Genomic DNA, 24,223 nt, shown 5'->3' with positions numbered 1-24,223 from the left:
ACGCTGTCATTTCTGTTTAGGTGGGTACAGCAGTTATTTTGCAACATATAAATAAATTGCCTTACTGTTGAAATAAGTTTGGTATCACACAGACTTGTAGTTTCTAAAGGAGCACGTACCATCATGTCACAATCTTGTAGCACATAGAAAGTAATAATAATCATAGTCATAAGATTATAACCGTGTCCAAACTCATAGGCTGCATCCTCCTGAGGACCCGGTCTTTGCGGTCTACATGGGCCGGGTCCTCCGAAAGCCGGGTAGGCCCGAAGTGAGCGACTGTGAAATTGGACGCTCTAGCCTTCAGATTTGCGTCACCAGCCGTCTCGGTGGAGTTTAATAAAATCAGCCGTCTGCTCCTTGCTATCTAAAATATAAGATAAGATAACCTTTATTAGTCCCACACGTGGGAAATTTGTAACAGGACACTGGCGTAAATTCTCGATCATCTCGCACTTCTCTTTAATCAGTTTCCTGTTTGATGTTTATTCAGCTGTAATCTCAGCCAAACCGATTTACTCAGGAATAAATAAAACACTGAAAAAAGCCAAACAATAACATTTTAACAAGTTATCTACGGGCCTCGGACCGGTACCAGTCCGTGAGTCGTTTGGTACCAGGCCGCGAGAGTTGAGGCTCAGGTGTGAAATGTATGTTTTTCAGGGTTTTTATCGGTTTTCAGCGTTATTTTGTTATCGTTTTTATCGTTAACTCGGTTTTCCTGGGTCTTTTCACGTGTGTTATGAATAAATCTTCTTTTTTTCGGTACCGGTACTAGTTTTATTTTGTTGTATTTATCCGCGACACCTTAAAGGCCGGTCCGTGAAAATATTGTCGGGCATAAACCGGTCCGTGAGGCAAAAAAGGTTGGGGACCGCTGATCTAAGTGACTTATATATCATGTTTAACCTGAGTAGCCAAAGACCGCAGGGGGTTTGAAAACGATGTGCCGGGAGTTCGCTGTTCTCGCCGGCTCTAGCGAGCCTTGAACCCCAGGGTTGCTATCGAGCTGGTGGGTAACAGACGTCTCCGAAAACATTGGAGCACTTTTGCAAATATGTGATGTCTTGATAAACGGAGCAGATATTTGAAGTTAACACAGCTACATTCTCGCCTGAAAATATCTCAAAAGTTTATTTTGTGACCCAGAAACAGTAATAAGAGTAATATTAAAACTAAGCAGCTGCCGCTGTTGTTGGAAACTGAAATTGGCTGGGATGCGCTATGAATTCTGGGATATGGTGGGCCACGAAGGATACACCCGACCCAGGCTTCAAATTCGGGGAAAATGAGGACGCATTTGTCGGCCGCATTTGGAGGAGTCTACAGCGTCGCTGTGACATAATCGGCCTACAAATGCAGCCTCAGGGGATGCAGCCCATGAATTTGGACTCCCCCTCTGGCTCTCAAAATCCTCCGGAGAATATGAATACAATTTTTGCTTCCAGAGCATCACGGTTCTGGTGTACACTCTAAATCTCAATAAACAAATCCTAATGCCGAATACGGCTAATTTATGTTAGAAAATTTGAGTTGTATGAAAAGACATTTATTTTAAATTTTTTACTTTTTCAAATCATTACCCTTTATTTAGTTTAAAAAAAAAAATCAAATAATTTCAACAAAGGAATTAACAGCTCACATGCTGCAGAACTCCAGTTTACTTTATGTATTCCATCTTAAGTAGTGTGTGACGTTTAGCGCACACCTGTTCTTCATCAGAGAATGAAACACAGGCACTACCACCTTAAATCACCTATGATTGTTCCCATGACCACAAATGATGACAATAATACTTTGATCAAACTGCTGATATAAAGTTGAAATAAATTACATTTCCTCCTGGCACAAGTATAAAAATTTAATGCCCTGAAAAAAAACTCAATAAAAGGTCTTGCGTAAGACCTTTTATTGAGTTTTATTGAAGAATGTTTCTCTTTTGATAGTATAGTGTGTCAATGTTATATAACTTTTTATATACTAGATAATTTATGTGGCACATTGGGGTTCATAAGGTGAATAAATCTGATATATACCTAAATAACTGCATTAAGTATTTTATTCTTAGACATTGCTTGAGGCATTATGGGTATTTTTCTTTCTGTTTGTTACTTAGTATTTAAAAAAAAAATTATTTTACTTTTTTAACAGGATTTTTTTGTTTTGTTTTACTTAGGTCAATTAAAAATGTTTTTTCCACGCTTAATTTTTTTGCTTTGCCTTTTTTATTTTAGGTAATTACAATAACAGCCTTGCTGTTAATCTAGCTAACAGTTAGCTAGATTTTGAGCATTGCCTTGTTTGGTTCTCCTTCCATTTCCCACCATTATGGGAGCAAAGTATGCAACACATAGTCCACACACCATCCAGAAAAGTATTCAGGATCACACCTGATAGTGTGAACACACTCAAAATAGCACAAGTATGGAAGTACACAATATGCAAGCCAACCACGCAGCAAACCTTTTAGCTGCATCTGCAGAGGTTGAGGTTGATCTGATGTCATTATAATATAGTTTTACATAGAAAACTTACATTTCTCACACGTGCTAAAGGACACACGGCACATGTCCATACGACAGTCAGACTTGTCCCTTATTTTTGTGAGCATGTCTGGAATCACTTTAGCCATTGCTGTTGTTATGCTACCTACCAGAAACCACATTTAAGTCACGAATCTGCTCTTTTTAATGTAGTTTCAGTTGTTACCAGTGAATGGCTGTGGAATTAAAGCACTTTGAAACTGGATAATTCTTTTTGACAGAGCCTGTATTAATAATATATTTTCAGTGTATTAAGCAGCCTAGCGTGGGACAGGATACTGTATCCCCCGTTGCACCATTTTCCTCTATATAATATGGAGAAAACTAGAGGGTGAACCTAAATGGATAATTATGATAACAATCTGAGACATGACTAAAAGCAAAATCTGATGAAAGGCATTCAGATCCATGCCACATCGCAAGTGTACCCACCTGAAGACTTACCGACCTCCCATGGCAACAGTGTTGACCATTTATGCTACGTGAAAGGAAAATTCAGCACTGAGCCAAAGATCAAGTTCAGATAGTGGAGGCAGAGAGCGAGGGTGTAGCTGGCCAAACAAACCACCAGGCTATACTACTCACATTTAGTCCAGGAAGCCACAAACTTACACAACTTTTTCATCACTCTGAGAAACTATTTTCAATTCAGTTTGCTTATTTTGTGCCTTCTTTCAAGGAAATGAAAAAAGGTGACATGTACTCAAAGTCCTACTAAAAGAGAATTCCAAATAGCCGAAGCACCGTTTTTATAACAAGAGTTTCTGAGAATTCTGACATCAGTTCATTGAATTCAAAGCACTGCTGGCATAAAACACATATTGATTTTTTGGCTTTATTTCTATTACAAGTGGTTCTTACAAGACTGCAAATGTGTTTTTACACCATTACTTAAGGTAATGTGATTCACAACAAAACTCTGTTAACACATTCATGTATCTTCTTCCAATTTTTCCACTTCAATCTAAAAGAATGTGTGAAGAAGCAAGATTAATACATTTCTGTCTGCAGCTACTTCTCGGCTTCTGCCTTTGTCGTGCAGAAAAGGATGACGCACAAAAGAAAAACACACATGTTAGAGTTTAATTTCAGTGGCAGCCAAACATCCGTTTGCCACTAGTAATTCACATTAGGCTTTCTCCACAAAACAGCGACAGAAACAATAAGGAGGCTTCGTCACGGGTACATTTGCTGTACCTGGATGTTTGGGTGCTCCTTTGTGGATCTGTATCTGCCGCTGCTGCTGTTTCTTTCTCTAGCTCGCGCTATGTTCTCTCAGGCTCACAGCAAAGAGACACGCTTTTTCCTCTGTGGCTCCAGAGCTCCAAGAGAAACCTCAGAAGTCAGACAGACAGCACACCCTTTAGAATTACAGTCCTTTATTAAGTATCAATCTGTACAACAGTTTGCCGGCCCAGCAGAGAGCTCAAAAAAGTACTGAAAATCTCATTACGGGAAAACTAATAAGTGACGCACAATGATAAAACAGCAGCAATTAGGTTAAAACCAAATTACCAGTTGATAAAAGAAGATGTGGTAATGGCTGGTATATCTCATCGTGTCTGGTAAACGATGCTCGAAGGAGCCCATTGGACATAGCAAAACTGCCTCTCCCCATCATTAAGTTATTAGATTAGCCCGGGGCAGCAAGTAAACAACTTCAGACATCTCACTGCAGGCATACATCCCACCAGCCCTCACCGTTATTGGATTACTCAGGGAAACTTTTCCAGAAGACAAAATGACTCCATGGAGAGCGAGCGAGCTACGGGATGATTATTGGAAAGCAGATGATGGGAAGAGCAGAGGAAAGGCCTGCTCAGGCCAGACGCCCGGAGCACTTAGGATCGAGTGGATGGCTAACGAGCAGGAGACAGGGAAGGGATACAGAGGGCAGCGAGGTCTGGTTTTGATTATTGGCTGCTGGAAGGAGAGGCAGCTCGAGTCTGCCAGGTTTCTGCATCATCCGCCTCCTGCCACATCTCGTTTGGGTTGCTGCCACGGCAAATGTCCATTCAGCACTATCAGAGACAAATGAGGGCAAACTCCTGTCAAGGTCAACAACCACCTCCACTACGGCCACAGGGGGTCTGCCATTGTAATTCCTTATACACTCAGAGTAATTAAAACTCATCCAGAAGAAGCGGGGGAAGTCGATGGAATTTTTTGAGACTGCTAATGAGATGCTAATTTGTTGGCCCGCTAGGAACGAGGCATGAGGATCTCAAGGACACAAAAGATTTATTCCCTTTTAAAATGATGGCGTGTGTGTGTGCATGTGTGTGTGCGTGTGTGTGTGTGTGTGTGCGTACGTGTGTCTTCTTCTTCACTCAGACATTTGCCAAGTTTGTTGAGCAATACACACGGTAGGACTCCCGGTGTCTTTATGTTTGATAAAAAGATACGAGCATCCTTTCAAACTCTTTCCAAACTCCTGATAATTTACAGAGCATCACCCCTGTGAGTTCAGAGTAAAGTGGAGAAAGCTCCCCTGCCTCGCAGCAACGAGTGAAGCCACACACAGATCGCCCTCATGCTGCCTGAAAGTAGTCCAAGTCAGACCTGTTTTCGAACACCCCACTGAGCCAGCCTTCTATGGACTCATTGAGTCATTCCAGGAGCGCCAGGCTGGCTGTCCCACTTTTTTCAACAGATATCACACAGACTCTCTGATATCTACGCGCGCGCACGCTTGCACTGCACAACTTTCCTCCCCACACATTCCACTTTATAAGCAATCGGGCCAATCCTGTCCTCTCATGTTTATTAATTAGGCTTGCTCTTGGACTTGAATCTGACTCCCTTCTGGGTGAAGACTATTCCTCGGGAACGCCAAGCTGTGCTGAAACTGAGCGAGACAGCACTGTGGTCTTCTCGCTACACCAGCACTGCAGTCATTTTCTGATATGTCATTTTTTACACAAGCGCTGCACAAGAAAACAGCCCTATCCAGCCCCCAGTGCCAATCAGCTACAGCGGCTTTCAGCACTCATGCAAAAAGAGATCACTCCAATAAAAGTTAGTTAAAGTTAAATAAACGCGTCTCTCATTAACAGAGAAGTATAATCTCATTTTTAATCTGCGGGCTCAGGCTGAGAGTCGTCACAACAGTGGCAGCGCAGCGCTGAAGGACACAACGCTGGGGAAATAACATCAATTAGAGCTGCCAATCACCCAAAATGCCAGAAGACAGTTTTGGATGAATTTCTGGTTTGTCGGGCAGTTACACAGACGACAGGGAGGATGGGTGAGTCAGAGGGGATGAGATGAGGTGTGAAGTATAATCACATCACAAACACAAATCTGTGGCTTACTTCGCTAAGCCTCAACATAAAGACATCGTTTTTGGACTCTTTCTTCAGAGCAGACCGTTTAACGCACTTGTGCAACTCAAAAATACACCTGAAAGTTCATTCTAATTAGTGCTGACAGTCCGCTTAAGAACTTTAGTGCTGAAGCAGCTAACCAAAATGATAAATTTACTGCCCCGGGCAGCACTCACAACATCAGTGTTTGGTCACTGTCAGCTGGATGCTATAAAATCAAACCCACATTGTGCTGCTGAAGCAGCTAAGTGTTTTAGTTTTTCAGATATTCTTCCTAATTCCAGCTCCTCAAATCTGATAGTTTTCTTCTTTTGTCTATTTTGAATCGTGATTCGAGCACTCCAGGGGCTTTCGAGTGTTAGTCACACAAATCAAGCAATTAAAAGGTTGCCAGCTTGAGCTGTGAGAAGCCGTCATTATCTTCTCACTATTTTTCAAAATTGTCTAGACTGTATGATTGCACAAGCAATCAGAAAACAGGGCACTCAAAGGGCTTATGCAACAGTTTAGTATTTACATTCCAGTGCTGATGAGAGACTTATAGAGATAGGACCTTGAGACCTTGAGTTTTTGTAACTCTATAACCCAGATAGTCTTATATACTTATGGGTGGTCTGTTTAATTTGAAGTCTTCAACACAAACTGTAGATAAAAGATGTAGAGATACAGCCACTTACAACTGTCGCTCCCAATTGGCTGATAGCCGACTTTCACCCAATTCCCAGCCACTGGGAGTCCCTCCTCCTTTTCCTGGGGCGTATCTACTTTTAACTATAAACACGCCCATTTCACTTAATTACAGAGTGTCTTAGAATTAAGTTTTGAAAATGTAAATCATCAAAAGTATTACCAGTATACAATTCTTCATTTCAGTCTAATCTAATAAAAAAAAAAATTGCACACTTTGTAGAAACCAAGGCCAATTCCTGTTACGTGCCTTAAACCTGCATTCTTTCTAATGGCCAGCAGGGGGCGGTTGCAAAAAAACAAAAAGCAGCCCAATTGTATAAATGCGATTTAATCGTTTGATCGACTCATGACCTAAGTAAAGACTTGCGTTCTAACCTTGTGATCTCACTGATTATTTTTTAGTCTTTTTTAATATTATTAATATTATTTGATATTATTATTAAAGTTCTATTTTTAGTACAAGAAATGATAAAGCAGGGTATGTTTTAGGTTGTGGTTACGTTCATCACACCCAGTTTCAAAAGTCCAATTTTGTAATAGCAACTATGCTCAAGTTAAGGCTTGTCTATCTTTTATATACAGTATGTGGTCCCAAAGCTCATGATGTCATGTGTTTATTTATTTATTGGAGGACAGGCTAAAAAGCCACGTGGGACCTTATATGAGAGCTTTCATCAAACGTGTTATTACCAGTGAAAAGCATAGATCAAGCTCTATGTTTAAAATCTATGCAATGCCCCTTTAAAGACTCTCAAATTACCCTAATCACTATCATTTCCTCTCGGCACTCCAAACTCTGCAATAAAAAACATGTTCACCGATGTGCAACATCACATACTAATGCACTCGTCAGAAATATTGAACTCCATGATTTATTTACCAAATTAAATTCTCAGCATGTATGAGATCAGACTCTCGTTTGCAAAGATTAGATTTAAAGCTGTGCATCCTGCGCAGGTTTACAGATTCTCATTTTGAAACTAAACTGACATCATCAAGACGCTGAACGTGAGGCAATCTCGGCGCGCAGGCGAACACGGCCGTATGATCGCTGTAATGCGAATCAAAGTGAAATCCAATCATCTGTCATATTAGAGAGGATGCGGCGTTTTATCCATTATGTTGTATTTTCCCGCTATGCTATAAAGAGATCAGCTAAGGCTCATTAGATTGTGAACTGGCATATGAAACATGCGCAAAGCGAAATTCCGAATGCCTTACCTATTTCCTGGTATTGATCCTAAAGAAAGCTAAAGTTAAGGCGGCCTGTCATCTTACTACTTAAAAGACAAAGATAGACAGAGCCATTACTTTTCCATTGTTTGCAGAAGTTCACTTCAAAAGGGTGAAAACTCTGGTGTAGTCTGAGGCTTGGGAAAGCAAAGCAGGCAAGGCAGGTGGAGCTGGAAGGAGAGGAGGATGCAGGGATAGAGAGATTGGAGACAGAGGAGTGAAGAGGGGGAGCCCTTTGATCTCTGGCAGAAGTGGATGCTGAAGAGAAGAGACAGAGAGCTGCAAAGAAGACTGCAAACAAGGCAAGCACTCAATTCCCAATAGTCGCACCAACGCGAAAGGAAGACAGAAAAAGAGGGGAAGACAGAAGGAGAGAGAAAAGTTGAGCAGATTGAACGAGACAGAAAGGAGAAGGCGAGAGAGAATGGCAGGGTCGCAGAGAGAGAGCGAGAGAAGAAAGGAGGAGAAGACAGAGAGGATGAAAATGAAGTTGAGGGAAACAGATAAGACCAGGATGTTAAAAGGATTTCAGTCCGTGGGCTGTTTGGGGAGTTCTCTCCAGCCCTATGCTAAAGCAATTAGTATTGAACCCCTTCTAGGAAAGAGCAGCCAAACCACAGCGGCAATCTCTAACATTGTTAGTGTGAAACAACCAAGTCAAGCAAACCCCACGGTCCCCATTAAACCTCAAGTTTTAATTGCCGTGTCAGGATGGTGCCGCATTTCACAGCCCATAAGTGTGGACTCTCAAAAAAGTTGGCCCAGTGAGTCCCTCTTCAACTGGAAACCCCGAGACAGTAAACAGTGCTGCTTTGCTGGGTTGAAAAGGCCTGCATAGCACCATAACAAAAGCTCAACATTAAAAGTGAAAGGGATACTTCGAAAGAGCTGTCGATAGCGTGGCAACAGAGAGAGACGAGCTGTGTGCTTCTTTGTTGCCGTCCAGCTCATTTGAAACCACTTTGTAAAGTTTTTATTCAAAGTGAGATTGTGCCATTTCTGCCGTCGCCATCTTGGTTTTTTTTGTTTTTTTAAAACAACGACTCTGACTGTGAAACCACTCGCTCACTGGCAGTGTTGGGATTGTAACTAAATGAAAATGTAATGTAGCACACATCACATTTCTTGACAGTAATGAAGTACGTAACTTCATTATTCCCTGGAAAATTCATCACACTACTCAGTACATTACTGTCTGGTAAAATGACCTGATACACACTGTAACCTAATTAGCAGTTAGGCTACAGTTCCACACACTGATCCAAATCACTGTCCTACCAGGACACATGCGATCTTTCTTTCATTGTTCGTGTATGAACACAAAGCAAAGCTGAAAACCAGCACAGAGAGAGATGAAAGTAATCATCACAGAGATTCTACTTTAGAAACATGAGCAGGTAGAAACAGAGCCTACAGCCTGACTGCTCATCACTGCCTTTGTTACCTGTTGAAGACGAGGCTCTGGCTATTGGACTGAGGTCGGGAGTCACTCAGCTGTTTTTGCTAGCTTTGTGTTAGCATGCTGTTTCTGCAGATCTTTGCAAAGAGTCTGTTTGCAGCATAACAAGTTTTTTTTCTGTCCTGGACGCCGATTGAACTTTGTGCTCTTTCCTGCAGTGCAATAAAAATAAAAACACAATAAAAACAATAAAATAAAAATGTGAAAGAGTGCATAGATTTTTACCTGTATTTTCGTAACTTTTACAGCTTTTCCTATTGATAAAGAGGCATTCAAATTCATACTTCACCAAAGTAATTAAGTAATAGCTAAACAATGACAAAAAAATTCCAGTTTTTCTGCCATGTATATCAAAATGTCTGGGTTTGGGGGGGTTTTGAGGGGGGTTAATGGGTCAGTGAGTTCAGAGTAAAAAGTTTATAATTACAGGATAATCTGGACAGTGAACTATCAGAACCTTCTCTGTAATTTTACCCATTTAACTCATAATTTCACTGGTCCGGTCCGGCTGAGATTCTCGATGTAGAGGAATACTTGGATAGCAGTCGCATTTTAAGCCTGAGCTTTATTCTCAGAGTGAAGATCCTATCTGTACATATTGGCTTCAGGATGGCAAATGTCATAGTTTGGACTATATTGGACTACTGAACCATGCATACACCAGAAGCAGGAGGAAACACCTTCACCTACTGCAGGTTATAGCTTTGCATTTACTTTACAAGAGTGTTTTTCTTTTCATCTAATTTTTAACAGGAACAAACAGAAGCATAGTACATTTTCTTTAACAGAATGATTCGGACACCGTAATAGTCTTTGTACACCTGAGTAGCACCTGCTACACCAGGTATTTCATTTCACTGTTCAGTCACTCACCTGCTTCCTGCACCTTCGACAAAATCTACGTCTTTTTTCGCGTCACCGTTTCCCCGAGTTGTTATTTTGCATGCGTCCGTTCGCTTGAGTTAGTTCTAGCAGCGGGTCTCCTCTGACCGCTCTCATCCAGGTTTCCAGGAAGGCTGCTGACTGTCGTGGTTTTTTTCTCTCTCTCTGTGAATAACAGTCATCGCCAACTGCAGTGCGCCAAATCTCAGGAGGCTGTCACTTTCTGGAGCAACATGTCTGGCACAGACAACCACACTACATCTAAAGTCACTTAAACAACACGTCGCTGCCATTCCAACATTTAGTTGAACAGCAGCCTCCTGTCTGTAAGCATTTTGCTACAGCTTTATTTATACGTGACTCACTGCCTGGAGGAGTGAGCTGCTGATGTGAAAAAAATTGTAGCCAAGAAAGTGAATACTGTTGATTTATGTGCTTAAATGTATGCATTTGTGACACTGGGTTGTTTTTTTGTTGTGCGTGCCAGATGAAGTTATCTCGTCTTTCTTCGAGGCAGGTCTTGGATGAACTGTGCAGACTGCTTACCTTGGAATATCGCGGCGTTCTGGATGATGAGACGTTTGAGTTGTGCGCTGACAACCTGCAGACCAGACTCCATATTGCTGCGCGCGGCTACCTGATACCGCTCCTCCATCTTCTTGGAACAGCAGGTCGGGCCTTTGGTTTGGCAAACCTGCAGATCTGCACCTGGCAGGAAATCAGCAGGGACAGGATGGTAGTCTGGATGAACAGAGGGAAGTAGCTGCGAAGCCACTGTTGTTTAATTTTCAAGAAAAAAAAGACACACAAACACACACAAATAGATTCAGCAGCATTTTCACGCAAAAACTAAGAAACCCTATCTCCAGCAGAGTCCGTAGCCTTAATGAGCGTATGATTATTATGTAGAGGCTGTGTTATTTAGCCGGGCTAAAGTCAAAAATAAATTGCTGCTTAAAAATAAGTCATTTTGATCCACATTCAGGCAATACACTAAGGCTGTGTAGTTCTCCTCAGAGATCAATTTGGTCAACAGAAACTTTTCCTCCACTCAAGGCTACACTTTTCACTCCGAGGATCAAAAAAAAGTATGTTTTTTGTATGTTTTTAGGCTAAAGATGAGAGCCAGGAGCAGTGCAGCATGCAGACAAATAAACCTAGGTTTCAGCATCCTTTCATTATGGATACACATTAAAAAAAACTGCCACGAGTAAGATTGAAGGCAGTGAAACAACATTCGTGCACCTGGCTGTGGACACTAAAGGTTGTTTACACCTATGAGAAATAATTGGATTCCCCGAGCTCCTTTTTGAGCGACGCATATTCAAGCCTGCGAAAGCAGAACTGGGGTGTCGGGGGTGTTTCACAGGGGCGATGTAGCCAGACACGACCTGATCAAAGAGCAAACACCTCGAAGAAATTAATTCAATTAATCCCACGCAGGAGGAAGTTAGGAAAGCTAAACAAGAGCCTGCCGCCACTGTGAAATCAGTAAACTTCGAGTCATGGTCATGCTAAAAGGAGTGTGAAATCTGTTTGTTTGTTTTTTTAGATAAAAAGAGTTTACATTAATAAAGAGGAAACAACACAATATCTGTGTCTTTAAATAAATGCTTTGCATCATATTTTCTGAGCTAAAGTTCTGTGTGCTCACAGTGGATTTTACCCCAAACAGTCAAGAATTGACACAAATACAGTTGATCAGTTTAATTTTGGGGGGCTTAAAAAAATATTGGAATAACTGTTTAGAAATTACAGACATTTTATATGAATTACAGTGTTTTAAATTTTTTTTAGTTCCACATTTTCAGAGGTTCAAAAGTAATTGGACAAAGGGGCATCATTTTAAATTTCAGGATTCTTTTTGATGCGTGCTATTTTCAGCTGTCACAAGTGGTTTCCACACCGGGTGGCCTTCCTGATGCAACCCCAAAGGAGATTTGTGTCTCCACCTGAAACTGAACCAGCAATCTTTTGCTTGCCAGTAAAATGTGTTAACAACTTCACTGTGGAGCCAACATAAGGAGCAAATATAAGGACTGTTTTTAGTGCTTGGATGAAAATCCGGTGCAGTCAGTGACAGCCTGGAGTGTAGAACCCACAAACATCACCAAATGCTCTGCCAGACCTTTACTGTCCTTCAGTTGCTGTTTTTCTGAGTCTTTCTGCCTCACTTTTGCATTTAATAACTGAAAAGCTGCTCTGTTGCATTTGCAGGATGCTTTGGGTTGTTATCCATTTGAACTGTGAAGCACGGGCTGAACAGTTTTGCAGCATTTGGCTGAATCTGTTTGGAGACTACGGCGCTGCACGCGTCACGATTCATCCTGATACTTCATATCAGCAGTGACATAATCAATAAACACTAGTGACCTTGGTTCCAGTGGCACCCATACACACTCATGCTATAACACTGCCTCCACCGTGTTTGTCAGATGACGTGTTGTGTTTCAGATCATGACCCTGTTAGTCTCCATACTTTTCTCTTCCCTTCATTGTGCTACAATTTAATCTTGGTTTCACCTGTTCAAAGATGTTTTTCCAGCACTGCGTAGACTCTTTTAGATGTTTTCTGATAAAATCTAATCTGGCTTTCAAGTTCTTGAATGTAATCGGTGGTTTGCACCTTGTTGTAAATCCTCTGCATTTCGAGTCATCTAATAATTTGCTCCATTCTTGATTGCAGACTGAAAATGGTACACCCACCTCCTTGAGTGGGTTCTTCAGTTGGTTAGATGTTGTAAATCTGTTCATCATAGAAATAATTCTGTGATCATTCACTTTTTTCACTTCACGTTTGATGTTGCTGAGCTGGCTGGTGAATTCCTTCTTTAAAGCACATACCAGATTTTTGACTTGGACATGTTTTTGTTTCTTTTGATCTTTCGTCCTAATGATGGCCTCTTTTACTTGCGTCGACACCAGTCATATGCAAGTTCAGCATTGGAAGTGTATCTGTTTATCTTGTCATAAAATAATGAAGGAACTGGCCTCATCAGGCCTGAAACGCCCTGTCTGTCAATTTTCTGATTACTTTTGAGCCTCTGAAAATGGGAGAGTGTGTATAAAAACAGGATTTAATTCCTAATTAAAGCTGAAACTCTGCACTGACTAACTGACTGATTTAAAATCCCCTGTTGTGGTGTAGAGAGGCAACATTGCAAAATTACAAATCTGCATAATTGTCCAAACACTTACAAAGTTTAAAGATTTCCACCTTATCTCTGCTTGAAAATGATGGACAGTCAGACATAAGTAGGGCACAACCATCCAGTGTTTAGATACAAAGAGCAGCTCCAGTGAAAACCCCTTTCCTCGGTGCTTCCCCCTCTCAGCCTCTCTGTCCCACATGGCTGCTGAGAGCTCAGTGGAGGCTGCAGTGGTAACGTGCCAAAGTCTCGTTGAGGAGTTGTCTCCAGGATCTGCCTCCCTGAGAGGCATCGGTGACAAGGGCCTGATTGATGCCACGGTAAACAAATGTCAGGGGAGCCTGCCAGCTTTGGCTGCCGCTGCTTTGGGTGCGAGGATATAAGGAGGCGGAAGCAGCGAGATTAATTTGAAGGAAGGGGGGGCTGCTAGCATTGCGAATGTATCAGAAAAGTCTTGATAGCTGGCGTGTCAAAAGACGGTGGAAAGGCTTTTGTGGAGGCAGAGGGTTTATCTTAATAACAAAAGTGAGTGTCTCTATTGGATCGGGGCTCTTTCTCTGTGAGATCTTCAAAAGAATAGACCTTCAGAAGCAGGCTCGGCCTGTAACAATGCAGACACGGTGCACGTTAAACTACCGGGAGATGCAACAGAGCGACAGTCTTAATAATTAAAAATCGCTGCGGAATCAAACGGAGAACAGCTTCTGCTAACTCCCAGCTCACCCCTGACTCCCATCAGGGTTTAGGGTGTACAGTCTAATGAGCAAAAGAGGCAATAAAGCTGTCACGCGGCACCTTTTTGTGTGCATACTGACAGGCTTAATATCTTAAATCAATACGGACAAAAGACTCCTGACAGATAAGATCAAGTTAATTTCAGACTGCAGGGGCAAAATTATTAAGCTGTCAATAGCGCCATAGGTGAGGCGAGCGCGGCCTGAGCGGAGAAGAGACGGGGATTTAGCAATTATCTCCGGCGAAACAGGCAGATTCATCTGCACCGTTTGTCGTTTTGCAGATGATAAATGTGTTTCATTACACGAGTTCCACAGCACTGAGGGAATAGGCGAAAGATTCGGGAGGGAGATGATTCCCCCGTAGAGTTTCACAAATAACAAAATCATACCGTCTAAATAAAGCTTTCTTTCTGACTGACACATCACTGGGGAACGAGCTTCCTCCTGCTCCCCTTTGCTTTAGGCTCCATCCCTGTTTCTCGCCCCTCTGCTTTCTTATTTTTTCCTCTTTTACTCCTTTTCATCTGCACGCACTTTTGTTCCGAGCTCGTTTTCCTTCACCTACCTTGAGCTTAATAGCTCCTGGGCACTGTGAGCAACTTTAAAATCAGCCTGTTATTGGTTAATTGGTCAATTTTGGGCGTCCTGATGGCCAATTCTCCCCCGCAAAATGAAGAAAGACAAGGTAGCAATTTACATGTAAATTTCCCCAGCATGCAACCTCGGTTCAAGGTGGCGCCTTTAAATTACTGCGTGCTTTCAATCAATACTGTGAAAGGAGGCCGGGTAATTCGACGTGCAGGACAGCTGCTGTTTTTATGAGTGTCTCTGAACGCCTTTTATAAACACATTGATCGCCCTTCAGATTGTCACAGCCTCATCTAACCATCCTCGCTGTTCTACCCCTCACAGAAAGTTTCCTTTGAAAGGCCACTGCTGGAAACGATGGCCCTGTCCTCACACAAACACGCACACAAACAGTGGAGTGCCTCTCTTCACATCTTTAACAAGCCCAGGAACTCAGAGTCAGGGGAACAGATACAGTATAGTATGTGTCTAAGTTTCTCGGCACCAATTAGAAAGCTATCACTATGCAAGTTTAATGATGGCGACCATGGGGGAAAAAACAAGTTGTACTAAAATATAGAATATGCTAAAAGCCGTTCATTATGAGCATAAATTATACAACAGCTAGTTTCGAGTGGAAGCGCGTGGGAATCCGTGGCTACCTCTCCGGGGCAAAATAAGCCAGTGTCACTTTTTAAAGATAGAGCCATTTACAACCAACCTAAGGAGCAATAATATCATTAACTACTGGGGATTAAAGTGGCTTTAAGTATTTTTAGAGCTGCTCCACTTTAAACCATTTGATGAAGCAATGGTTTGAAAGCTGGAAGCAGGAATGTGAAAGTGCCCAACATTGTTCTGCACTTTTTCCTTTTTGCACATAACAATGAGACAGTAAACAAAAGGCTCCTGTCTTTAAAGTGGGACCCTTCAAAAGGGAAGAAGTGAATAAAACCAAATACGAATCGGTGTTTAACCAGCTGGAAAGGCTTCTCGCTTCAGGTCAGACTCATCCACCTATTAGTCATTCGCTGTCATTTCTAAAACAGGGGCATTTGGGACCTTTTTGCATGGCATCCTGCTGAGAACTATAAAGCAACACAAAGCTATAATTGTTTTAGCTCACAGCAAAAGAAGAAGAAGGAAAAAAAACTCCTTTGCAGGATTTTCTGCTGAAACTAGTCGGATCTCAGCCTCCAGCACACGAGTGTTACTCTTATATTTCATGAGTATCTGATGCTCCTCTCATGAATCAGGTCCCGCCGCCGCTGTCGGAGATTCAAAAGGTCTTCCCATCATCAAGCCAGCGCCGCCACTGGTGGAGCCGCTTTCTCGCTCATGTCCCGGGGTGAGTGTTCAGCGCTGCCAGTGCGCTTCGCCTCGCACATATGTGATGACACGATGCAGTGAACCGACACCCAGCCTCCATTTCACCTTCAGCCAATCCAACCACCCACAGCAACAGCCGCAACAAAGACACGAGTGGTACTACTCCTACAGATGTGCCAAGCTTTGATTTTTTTCCCCTCTATATGCCTGCTGTAATGTTCCTCTGCACTCACTTCTTTTGAATCACACTTTTGGAAAGAAAAACTTTAGTCTTTTGGTGTTTTTTTGCCCCCTCCGGCACCACATGCAGCATTATTAGAAATTCTGCTCTGCCTTCCTGTGGACATGTTTCTGAATCAGCCACCTCCCCCACACTATACTCAATATCGATACAGTCCACTTCACATTTCACCCATACACACACACACACACACACACACACAGAAAGTGATACTTCCCTCAGTCGGATCACAACTAGCCACCCTCAACATGTAATTTCATCAATCTTTCATTTACTGTGTGCCTCATCGGAGAAGTCGTGTTATATCAGCCTGCATGACAAGCAGCTGTAGCTGTGACTCCAACTTATTTGGCATAAATTAATGGTGAGTATATATTATGGATGAGACATGACCAAAAATGAATTAAAAAATAGGTCAAAAATGTACTAAATGTGTGAAAAGTGACTGCAGATTTCATGTCCTCCCCAAAAATAATACTACTAATAATAATAAAGTCAGCTCGTTATGACAAAAGTGGAAGATTTGAGAGTTATGGAAATTCCACCAAAAGCTCGAGCGTGCCCAATAAACCGCTCATTCTGAAATCTTTACAGAGTGCTTAGAATCTGTTAAGGACCATCGCTGGAGGTCACTGCACATAAAGCATTGTGGGGCCATTCAGCATCACTAAAGCGAGCCCAAACTCAAATCCCATCAGTCCCAGTATCTGTTACACAGCGGCACTGCAGATACTTCAGGGATTTTTAATTTCCTATTTTACTTCAGTTTCTTTTCATCAGACATGAAGTGAATGTGAGAGACACCTTAATGTCACCATACAGGTACAGTTACATAATTCTCCATTAGTCATAAGTGCCTACACTTTAATACAAATGCTGTAAAAACTGATGAAGTGATGTACGGCAACGTGCTCAGTCAGTGTTAAAGAACTGAAGAAGTAAGTGACAAAGACTTGAAGCATGGTCGTTTCCAACCTGTCTACAGCAGTGACTCATGGGTGTTTATGAGGAAATCATTAATTCAGCAGCTTTGTGATGGTTCTATTACTTATTTTCGACTCTGACTTTGACTGGTGTGTTTTCCTGAAAACTGAGAATGGCATTTAGAGTGTGATTAGCAGTGGGCCAAGTGGTTAACAGCGATAAATCACAAACATTCATCTGCAGGGCCGGTGCTAAAATGTTGAAGACAGAACGAAGACAGAATAAAGTGCTGCAAGTGTAATTCTGTGTTACAGTCTTTGCATCACAGTACAGTGATGTTTTACAGTAAACTTTGTTGTTGTAGTTTACAGTAGCTGTCAAAACAACAGTTTCATGCTGATAAATCTAGCTTGAGGGATGTACTATAGATCTACTTCAGTGGGATCTGTGTTACAGCACACTCTTATTTTTCTAACGTTTAAATCTAAATGTTGGAGAAAGAACTCTAACTGGGTATATTAACCCTGGAGTTTGTCTGATATTTGCTTTGCTGAAATTGATTGATTTTTGTTTACCTATTGATGTTTTGCCTCATTGAAACAATATAATGCAGAATGCATTCAGAAAATTCAGCTATACTGTTGATTCAGGGGAGAAAATACTTAAAGTGCCATTGTTCTGCTGAAAAGGGGGTATTTATAGAGTATTATTGAATATTTAGGACCTAATGTACAGTGTATTTTTCATTTTCCAAAATGTTATGTTCAGGGCCAAATAAAACTTCTAGATGGTTTCCTCCATGCACAAGGTCTTTTTAACAAATTGCCAGGAGCATCAGTTGTGTGTAGGATCACTGAGGTTAGTGCTGTTAACCTCTATCATAGATACAGGGGATACAAACATTTCTTGTATTTACATATTTTTCATATCCGACATAACATTTAGTCAATCAGCAGACTTCAGGGAGCCAAAGCAGAACATTAGGTTTAACATGCTTGTGAACACCTTTTCTACAGAACTGTATGAGCCATAAACCAAGCAATTAATCTGCAACAGACCTGCAACAAGGATGAGTAAACCAAATCATGCTTTCGCTGGCCGTGATGGATTGTTCTTTGGCCGATTGCTGAATTGATTTCCAGTGAAAGTAATGGTTATGAACTGTTAGTGTCCAGCTCAGACTGATTCCTTAGAGATGGTGCACAGACAGCTGGTCTGCCTAGCCTCAGATTTGGGAAGGCTAAATATTTCTCATTGCCTGCCAAGAGAAATATTTAGCCTCCCCTTTGGCTGGCAGATAAAACGCCTGATGGCCTAGGTGGAAGGTGTGTGATTAAACATGGATGCTTGGAGAAATGTAGGGCTCAGCGGTTAGGGCTGCATGCACCTTACAAGATGGGAGATTAATATGTGGCAGAAGGAGCATGACAAAATATGCTTCAAAGTGCATCGCGCGCTCTCTCTCCTGCTGTTTGATTTGAAGTATTTTGCGATTCGCCACACTCTTTCATGTTTACAGAACATTTAGTGTTATTCAGAAAGAAAAAAAACCCACCCCTCTTTGAATCAGGTGGGAGTATTGCATGCTGAGAACGGAGAGAAAACAGATAACCTGGAGCACTTCCCTGTGCTGACATGACACTAAAACACCTAATTAACATTTGCAGCTGGCTGTGATGCAGATACATAAGAGGCTTTTACCATTTCCATAGTGAATCAGAACGCACGCAACAGGCTCCAGTGCATCAACATGCTCAGCATTCTGCAAAAGAGGACAAAAATATGGACTTCTGTCCACAAAGACCCGAATTATTTCACCATTAACCTTTTTTGTTTTTCTGCCAGCTCACTTCTCCAGATCTAGTCCTTCTTCATTAGAGAAGATAGAAGCCAGTGACATTTGAGCTCCATGGAACAAAAACAATAAAAATAGAGTTTGGATCATTGCATCATTTTCAAAATAAATTCCAGTTTGGTCACAGTTCAGATCACACACATAATTTATATTTGCTGTCAATGTAACAGGAATGGCTGTCTACATTTTGACTATTAGTCCTCTTTCCTTCCTTCAGCTTTTACCCCATCGTCATGTATAGAAACAAGCACCAAAGTTAGGATATCGACAGTCTCCTTAAAAAAAATAACTCAAATGTTGCAATGTTTCAGCACTAACCGAATCAAAATGAGGTGTAAGGCAAGGTTACTCCATGTTCAGATCAATACTAGAACAAATTTGACAAGTTTCAGTTTCGTATTTGTAACAGGATAATCCGCTTAATGCGGCCAGATTTTTATTTTTTATTTATTTTAATCCTCGGAGCAGGTTGGTAAACGTTCAGCCAGAGGGATGGAGAGTGTGTGGGTTGGCGCTCACTGAAGAGGTCAGCATTTAAAACAAAACACAAAAAGGCTCGATGACAGAAGAGAAACGCTGTAGTGGTTCCATCCGCTGGTAAAAAAAATATATTTACAAATCTATATCTGACTTAATGTGTTGGTGCTGATTGTTAGAAACGTGCTCGATCCCACAACATTATCAGGAGTGCGTAAAACATTAACATCCCGTGTCTACAAGCTTTATTAATGAGAGTTACCTGACACTGGGGTTTCGGGGACCCACTTGGACCCCGGGTGCAGAGACTGAAATACTGTGCGCACCTCCTGGCAGTTTGGCACGTGTCCGCCGGGAAGGGAGAACAGCTGGAGGAAGGCGCACAGAAAGAGCGCACTGTGGACCGGTGAGGAAGCCATGGCTGACGGGCAGCAGCACTCAACCAAAGCGGACAGAGTAGAGCGAGAAGCAGCAGCAGCGGTAAAGTTCAGCGCGCTAAAAGTTACAGAAGGATCCAGCGTTTGCGCTGATGAGGTGAAGCTGCAGCTCCCGGCTCCGCTCGGATCAGCATCCTTCCGCTTTCCTCTTCTCCTCCTCTCAGAGTCCGTGCGCCCTGCAAAGCTGCTCTCTCGGGCTTCTTGGCGAAGCTACACGGATGCTGAGAACTTATGAGTTCCTGTTCACTTGCAGCAGCGAGTCTCATCTCTCCGCACAGATGGATGAACGACCCCCCACCCCCGCTGAATCCATGTGCGCGCTCCTTAAAAAGCGCGCGCCACGGCGTGAAGCTAGCTGCGCGTACAGAGATCTCCCCTCAGTGATGCGCGCTGACACAGTGGCCCTGTGTGGGCGCTCGAGTGGAAATATGAGGGGCTTAATAATGCGCTGCACGAGCCGCTTTAGATTAACCGTACGAGATTTAACTGGGGCGCACCACTCGTGCGTTGTACTATACATTTAAACCAATGTTTACCAGGAGCTGCACACAAAACACTAAAGACATGTTGTATGAGCGGCAGTTTATTTTTCATCCACATGGAGATTGTTCATACAGACTGCTGGTTGTGCACGAAGCATAAAACTCATTGATTGTTACATTATACAGATTTCTTCATGTTAGTTTGAAATGAGTCTTACTTTCACTCAGATCTACAAGCATTAAAGTTGAGATGGTGCCATCTAGTGTTCAGTGTGCAAGTCAACAGCAAAAACGCTGCCCAACAGACAAGTAAGGACAAGATATTCAACTCCTCTGCAGACTGAACAGTTCATCAAGTCAGAAATGTGGTTTGGGGAGTTTTTACTTGTACAGAAATTAGTACAATCCAGTAAATGCAGGACTCAATATCTGGCCGATTGTGAATAGATGAGAAATTTGTTTCACTATGTTAAGTGTTGAAATTTAAATCAACCATCTGAAAACAGCAAGTGTCACAACACCAGAATCACAGTAGAAGTAGAAACAGCAGCAGCTCATCTTGTGCCTGCTGTGATAGGCTTTCAGTCTTTCAAGTGTTGCTCAGGACAGACAAAACACACGCGTGTCGCATTTCTGAGAAACAGAGAGCTTTGCATGGATTTGCACAGCAGAGTCTTTCAGAAGCTGAGAGCAAGCCATCAAAACTCACTGTAAGCCCAGCTGAGTTTAAGTGCTATGAACAGGCGGAAAGGTAACCAGCAATACCTGAAGTGCACAAACTGCAGTAGATCAGTATTTACTACCTGCACTGTGAGCACTTTGGAACTGCCAGGACAACAGTGAGTTCATCTCAAGGAATGAAAAGTAATGAGGGAAGATGTCAGAGGAAAGACCTGTAAAGAAGCAGATGTGACAGATATGGATTGCTTTTACTTTCACACTTATACAAGATTTTTGTTATGGCCAGCAACCATTGTTTCTATGTTCCAGTGGTATGTTGTGTTACATTTTTCGATGTTAAAAATACAAATTGATGGGTGGGTGGGGTGGGGGGTACTACTCCCTGGGCAACTTTAAAGCATCCATTTATCAATCTAGATATTTGTCTTCTTCCACTGTCCACACCTCTCTGTTCTGGTTAGAGTCAGTTTACGCCATGTTGAAAGCATAGTACACACCACTGTACCAGACTAACCAATATACTGCTTTTTTTTTTTTGCTTTTTAAAAAAAAAAAAAAAGATCTTCTCAGTTATGCTTCCAGAATTCAGAATCGTTTACTATACTCATAAACTTGCATTGCCAATAGCTCACTGTTCTCCAACGTTTGCTAAAAACGCGCCACTGTAGACAAATATTCTATTAAGTCAACATAAATAATTGCATTGATTATTATCTTTTACAATACTTCAGTTCAAACTTGGATAACAACAGAAAAGCTAATCTGTCTTTATTTAAAAAAGAAGGCATGTCAAGATACTTAATAAATTACCATAAACTGAGTAGATGAACTCTGTTATATGATGTAATTCACATGTTATAGACTGCATTTTAGGAACTTTGCTACAATCGTATTTAAACATTTTATCTTGCATTGTGTTCCTACAGCTAAGACAAGCCAAAGGAAAGGGGAAACTATCCAACACTGATGAAATACGTGCTAGTTCTGAAGTACCTTTCATATAAGGCCAAACCAAAACTCATTTCAGACATGAGCCTGGTTCTGCTGGAGGTTTCCTCTTGTTAAGAGTTTTTCCTTACTACTGTCGCCATGTGTTCGTTCATTTGGGGGGCATCATTATCTTACAATATAAAGCTCCTTAAGTCGTCTTGATGATTGGGCGCTACACAAAATTGAAGTGAACTGAAAAACAAGCCCTCCAGACAGAAGGGGCAACTAGGGCAGTAGACTTTGAATACTTCACTAACTACACTAGATGCACCTTAGCTGGAGGACCATATGAGGCAAAAATGGAGGGAAGTGATAAACTGGATCACTTCCACACACCGCCAGTCTGCACCATCTGCAACGAAATCAAACAACAGAGAAAAATGAATCTCATTACTTAAACAGATTCCATTATTAAGATGGATACATGTGTTGCCTTTAAGTGGTATAGAAAACCCATTAACACCAACGTGCTCTATATTAGAGTTAAAAATACGTTAAACATGACAAACGCCGGTTTACAGGCAAGACTGCAAAAAAGAAGGTCACGTTGCCATTAGCCCTGCACTGACACTCAAAAGTCCAAGAGATTCTGATGTGTTACACGTGCACACACACTCCTCCACATTAAAGGAAATCGCCATTATTCCGTCTGCTCATTTAAAATGCGATTAACCTGTGCAATTAAACACTGCATCAGATCTAACCAGCTGATGCACGGAGGAAATGCTTTATCTGAGGAGTTACAACGGGCTGCCAGAGGTATCAAAGCTGTTCTGCAGCTGTGCAGCGTGGAGAAAACATGGAGAGGTTTCCATTTGCACCAATGTGAAGTCGCATTTTTCAGAAAAACCGTGAAAACGCCTCACAAATGTTCCGACATACCCCGAGTTTTGCATGAGTGCAGGCCACCTTTGGTACTCCACATTACCCAAAGGTTACAATCAAGCCTTTCTCTTCGATCGATCCACACCAGTTCTAGAGGTTTCTCTCCACGATAGCTGCACAGCCCACGTGTTTCACTAGAGTTTGGAGAAGCAGGAGGAAGTTTAAACTTACGACGCTCCATTTTCCAAAACCATACTTCAGGATACAACATCGGAGGTCATCTTTGTTCGCTTTTTATCCCTGAACTAAAAGTTTCAGAAGGCCGGAGAGCTGAGCTGAGCTCTGCCCTGCTCTGCTCTGCTTTCACGAAGTGGCGCCACCTGCGTCTGGTGCTGCCCTGGAGAGCGCATGGAGTCCCTCAATTAAAGAATAGCACTCAGTCAATCTAATGACGCAATTAAGACAATCAGTGCTGAGCAGTAAACGTGTTCATGTTTAGGTCTTCGCGGATTAATAAAGAGGCCTTCATTTGCGACTTGAGCAAATGCACTTTAACAAGCTATTGTCAGTCTTCGTGTGCAGATTATACCAAGTCTGAGTAATCAATACTGCCTCACACAGCGTTCGGATTAATGTGCAGGAGGTGCCGACAAACTAATCAACAGCCGCATCAGACTTTATGTCCAGACCTTCTCAATCAAACGTCTCTATTAGCGCAGTTGTCAGCACACGGCTTACCTCTGATCGTGTTGAGCTTCATTCAGTTTAATGGGTGCAGTCAAACCAACGGGGGTTCCCATAAAGCAGAAATCTCGCAGTATCTCTGTAGATTTTCCATCCCAGTGTATTCCTCTTTGCCACCCTTCAGCGAAAAAAGAAAAAAACAAAACAAAAAACTTTTCTCATTCATGAAATTGTAACAGCATCTTTTTTTCTTTCTGTATTTCTTCCTCTTTGTGGGGGTGGGGGCAGGAGCGCAGGCGGATGTACGTCCTTAAATCCACTCATAATCAATGCACTTGTAGATATTTGGCATCATATATCTACAAGCTTTCCTCTGAAGCGACATCCGCTGGGGAAGAAAAAAACAATCTGAATATGAAACCTGAAGTGAGATCAGGTTTATTGACCCACCTCACTCATCCATTCACCGCCGTGCTGGCCAAAGAAACCCAGGAAGCTTGTGACCTATAACCCCAGTAAAACCCTGCCCCCACATAGCCTTCTGTGCTGTCCGCAGCCAGGATGTCCCTCCTCTGCAGTCCCACACAAAACACCATTTAATAAAACTCTGTTTGCAGCTGTCAAGCAGAGAGATGCACGGCCTTTCCAAAGCACAGCGGCACTCCCCTGACCACCGTGGGGACAAGCTGCAGAGTTGCCTTACTTTCCGTCT

The 24,223-nt window shown here is 42.1% G+C and overlaps 1 protein-coding gene and 1 long non-coding RNA gene across 4 annotated transcripts in view; both read right to left on the bottom strand.

The window, feature by feature from the left end:
* The window catches only part of gpc3 (glypican 3), a 206,204-nt gene extending 186,051 nt beyond the window's left edge, over positions 1-20,153 (bottom strand). Inside the window, exons 1-2 of one of the 3 annotated variants that reach the window (XM_025898218.1) lie at positions 19,675-20,153; positions 10,680-10,841 (exon numbers count right to left, since the gene is read on the bottom strand). In XM_025898218.1, the coding sequence (XP_025754003.1) occupies positions 10,680-10,841; positions 19,675-19,831 (319 nt within the window). In that variant the 5' untranslated portion in view covers positions 19,832-20,153. The remainder of the gene's footprint in view (positions 1-10,679; positions 10,842-19,674) is intronic. The other 2 variants (XM_019346170.1, XM_019346169.1) reach the window with 2 other exon arrangements.
* Positions 20,154-21,999: 1,846 nt separating this feature from the next.
* LOC109203224 (uncharacterized) lies at positions 22,000-24,007 on the bottom strand. Its single transcript, XR_002063139.2, has 3 exons — positions 23,962-24,007; positions 23,566-23,689; positions 22,000-22,354 (listed from the first exon to the last, which is right to left on the bottom strand). It is a non-coding gene; the product is annotated as an uncharacterized LOC109203224 (long non-coding RNA).
* Between the last annotated feature and the right edge of the window lie 216 nt (positions 24,008-24,223).

The sequence above is a fragment of the Oreochromis niloticus genome, linkage group LG2, assembly GCF_001858045.2.
Source record: "Oreochromis niloticus isolate F11D_XX linkage group LG2, O_niloticus_UMD_NMBU, whole genome shotgun sequence".
In the NCBI taxonomy this organism is placed as follows: domain Eukaryota; kingdom Metazoa; phylum Chordata; class Actinopteri; order Cichliformes; family Cichlidae; genus Oreochromis; species Oreochromis niloticus.
The sequence above is the reverse complement of the archived record's forward strand: the minus strand, read 5'-3'. Positions and strand labels throughout refer to the sequence as shown.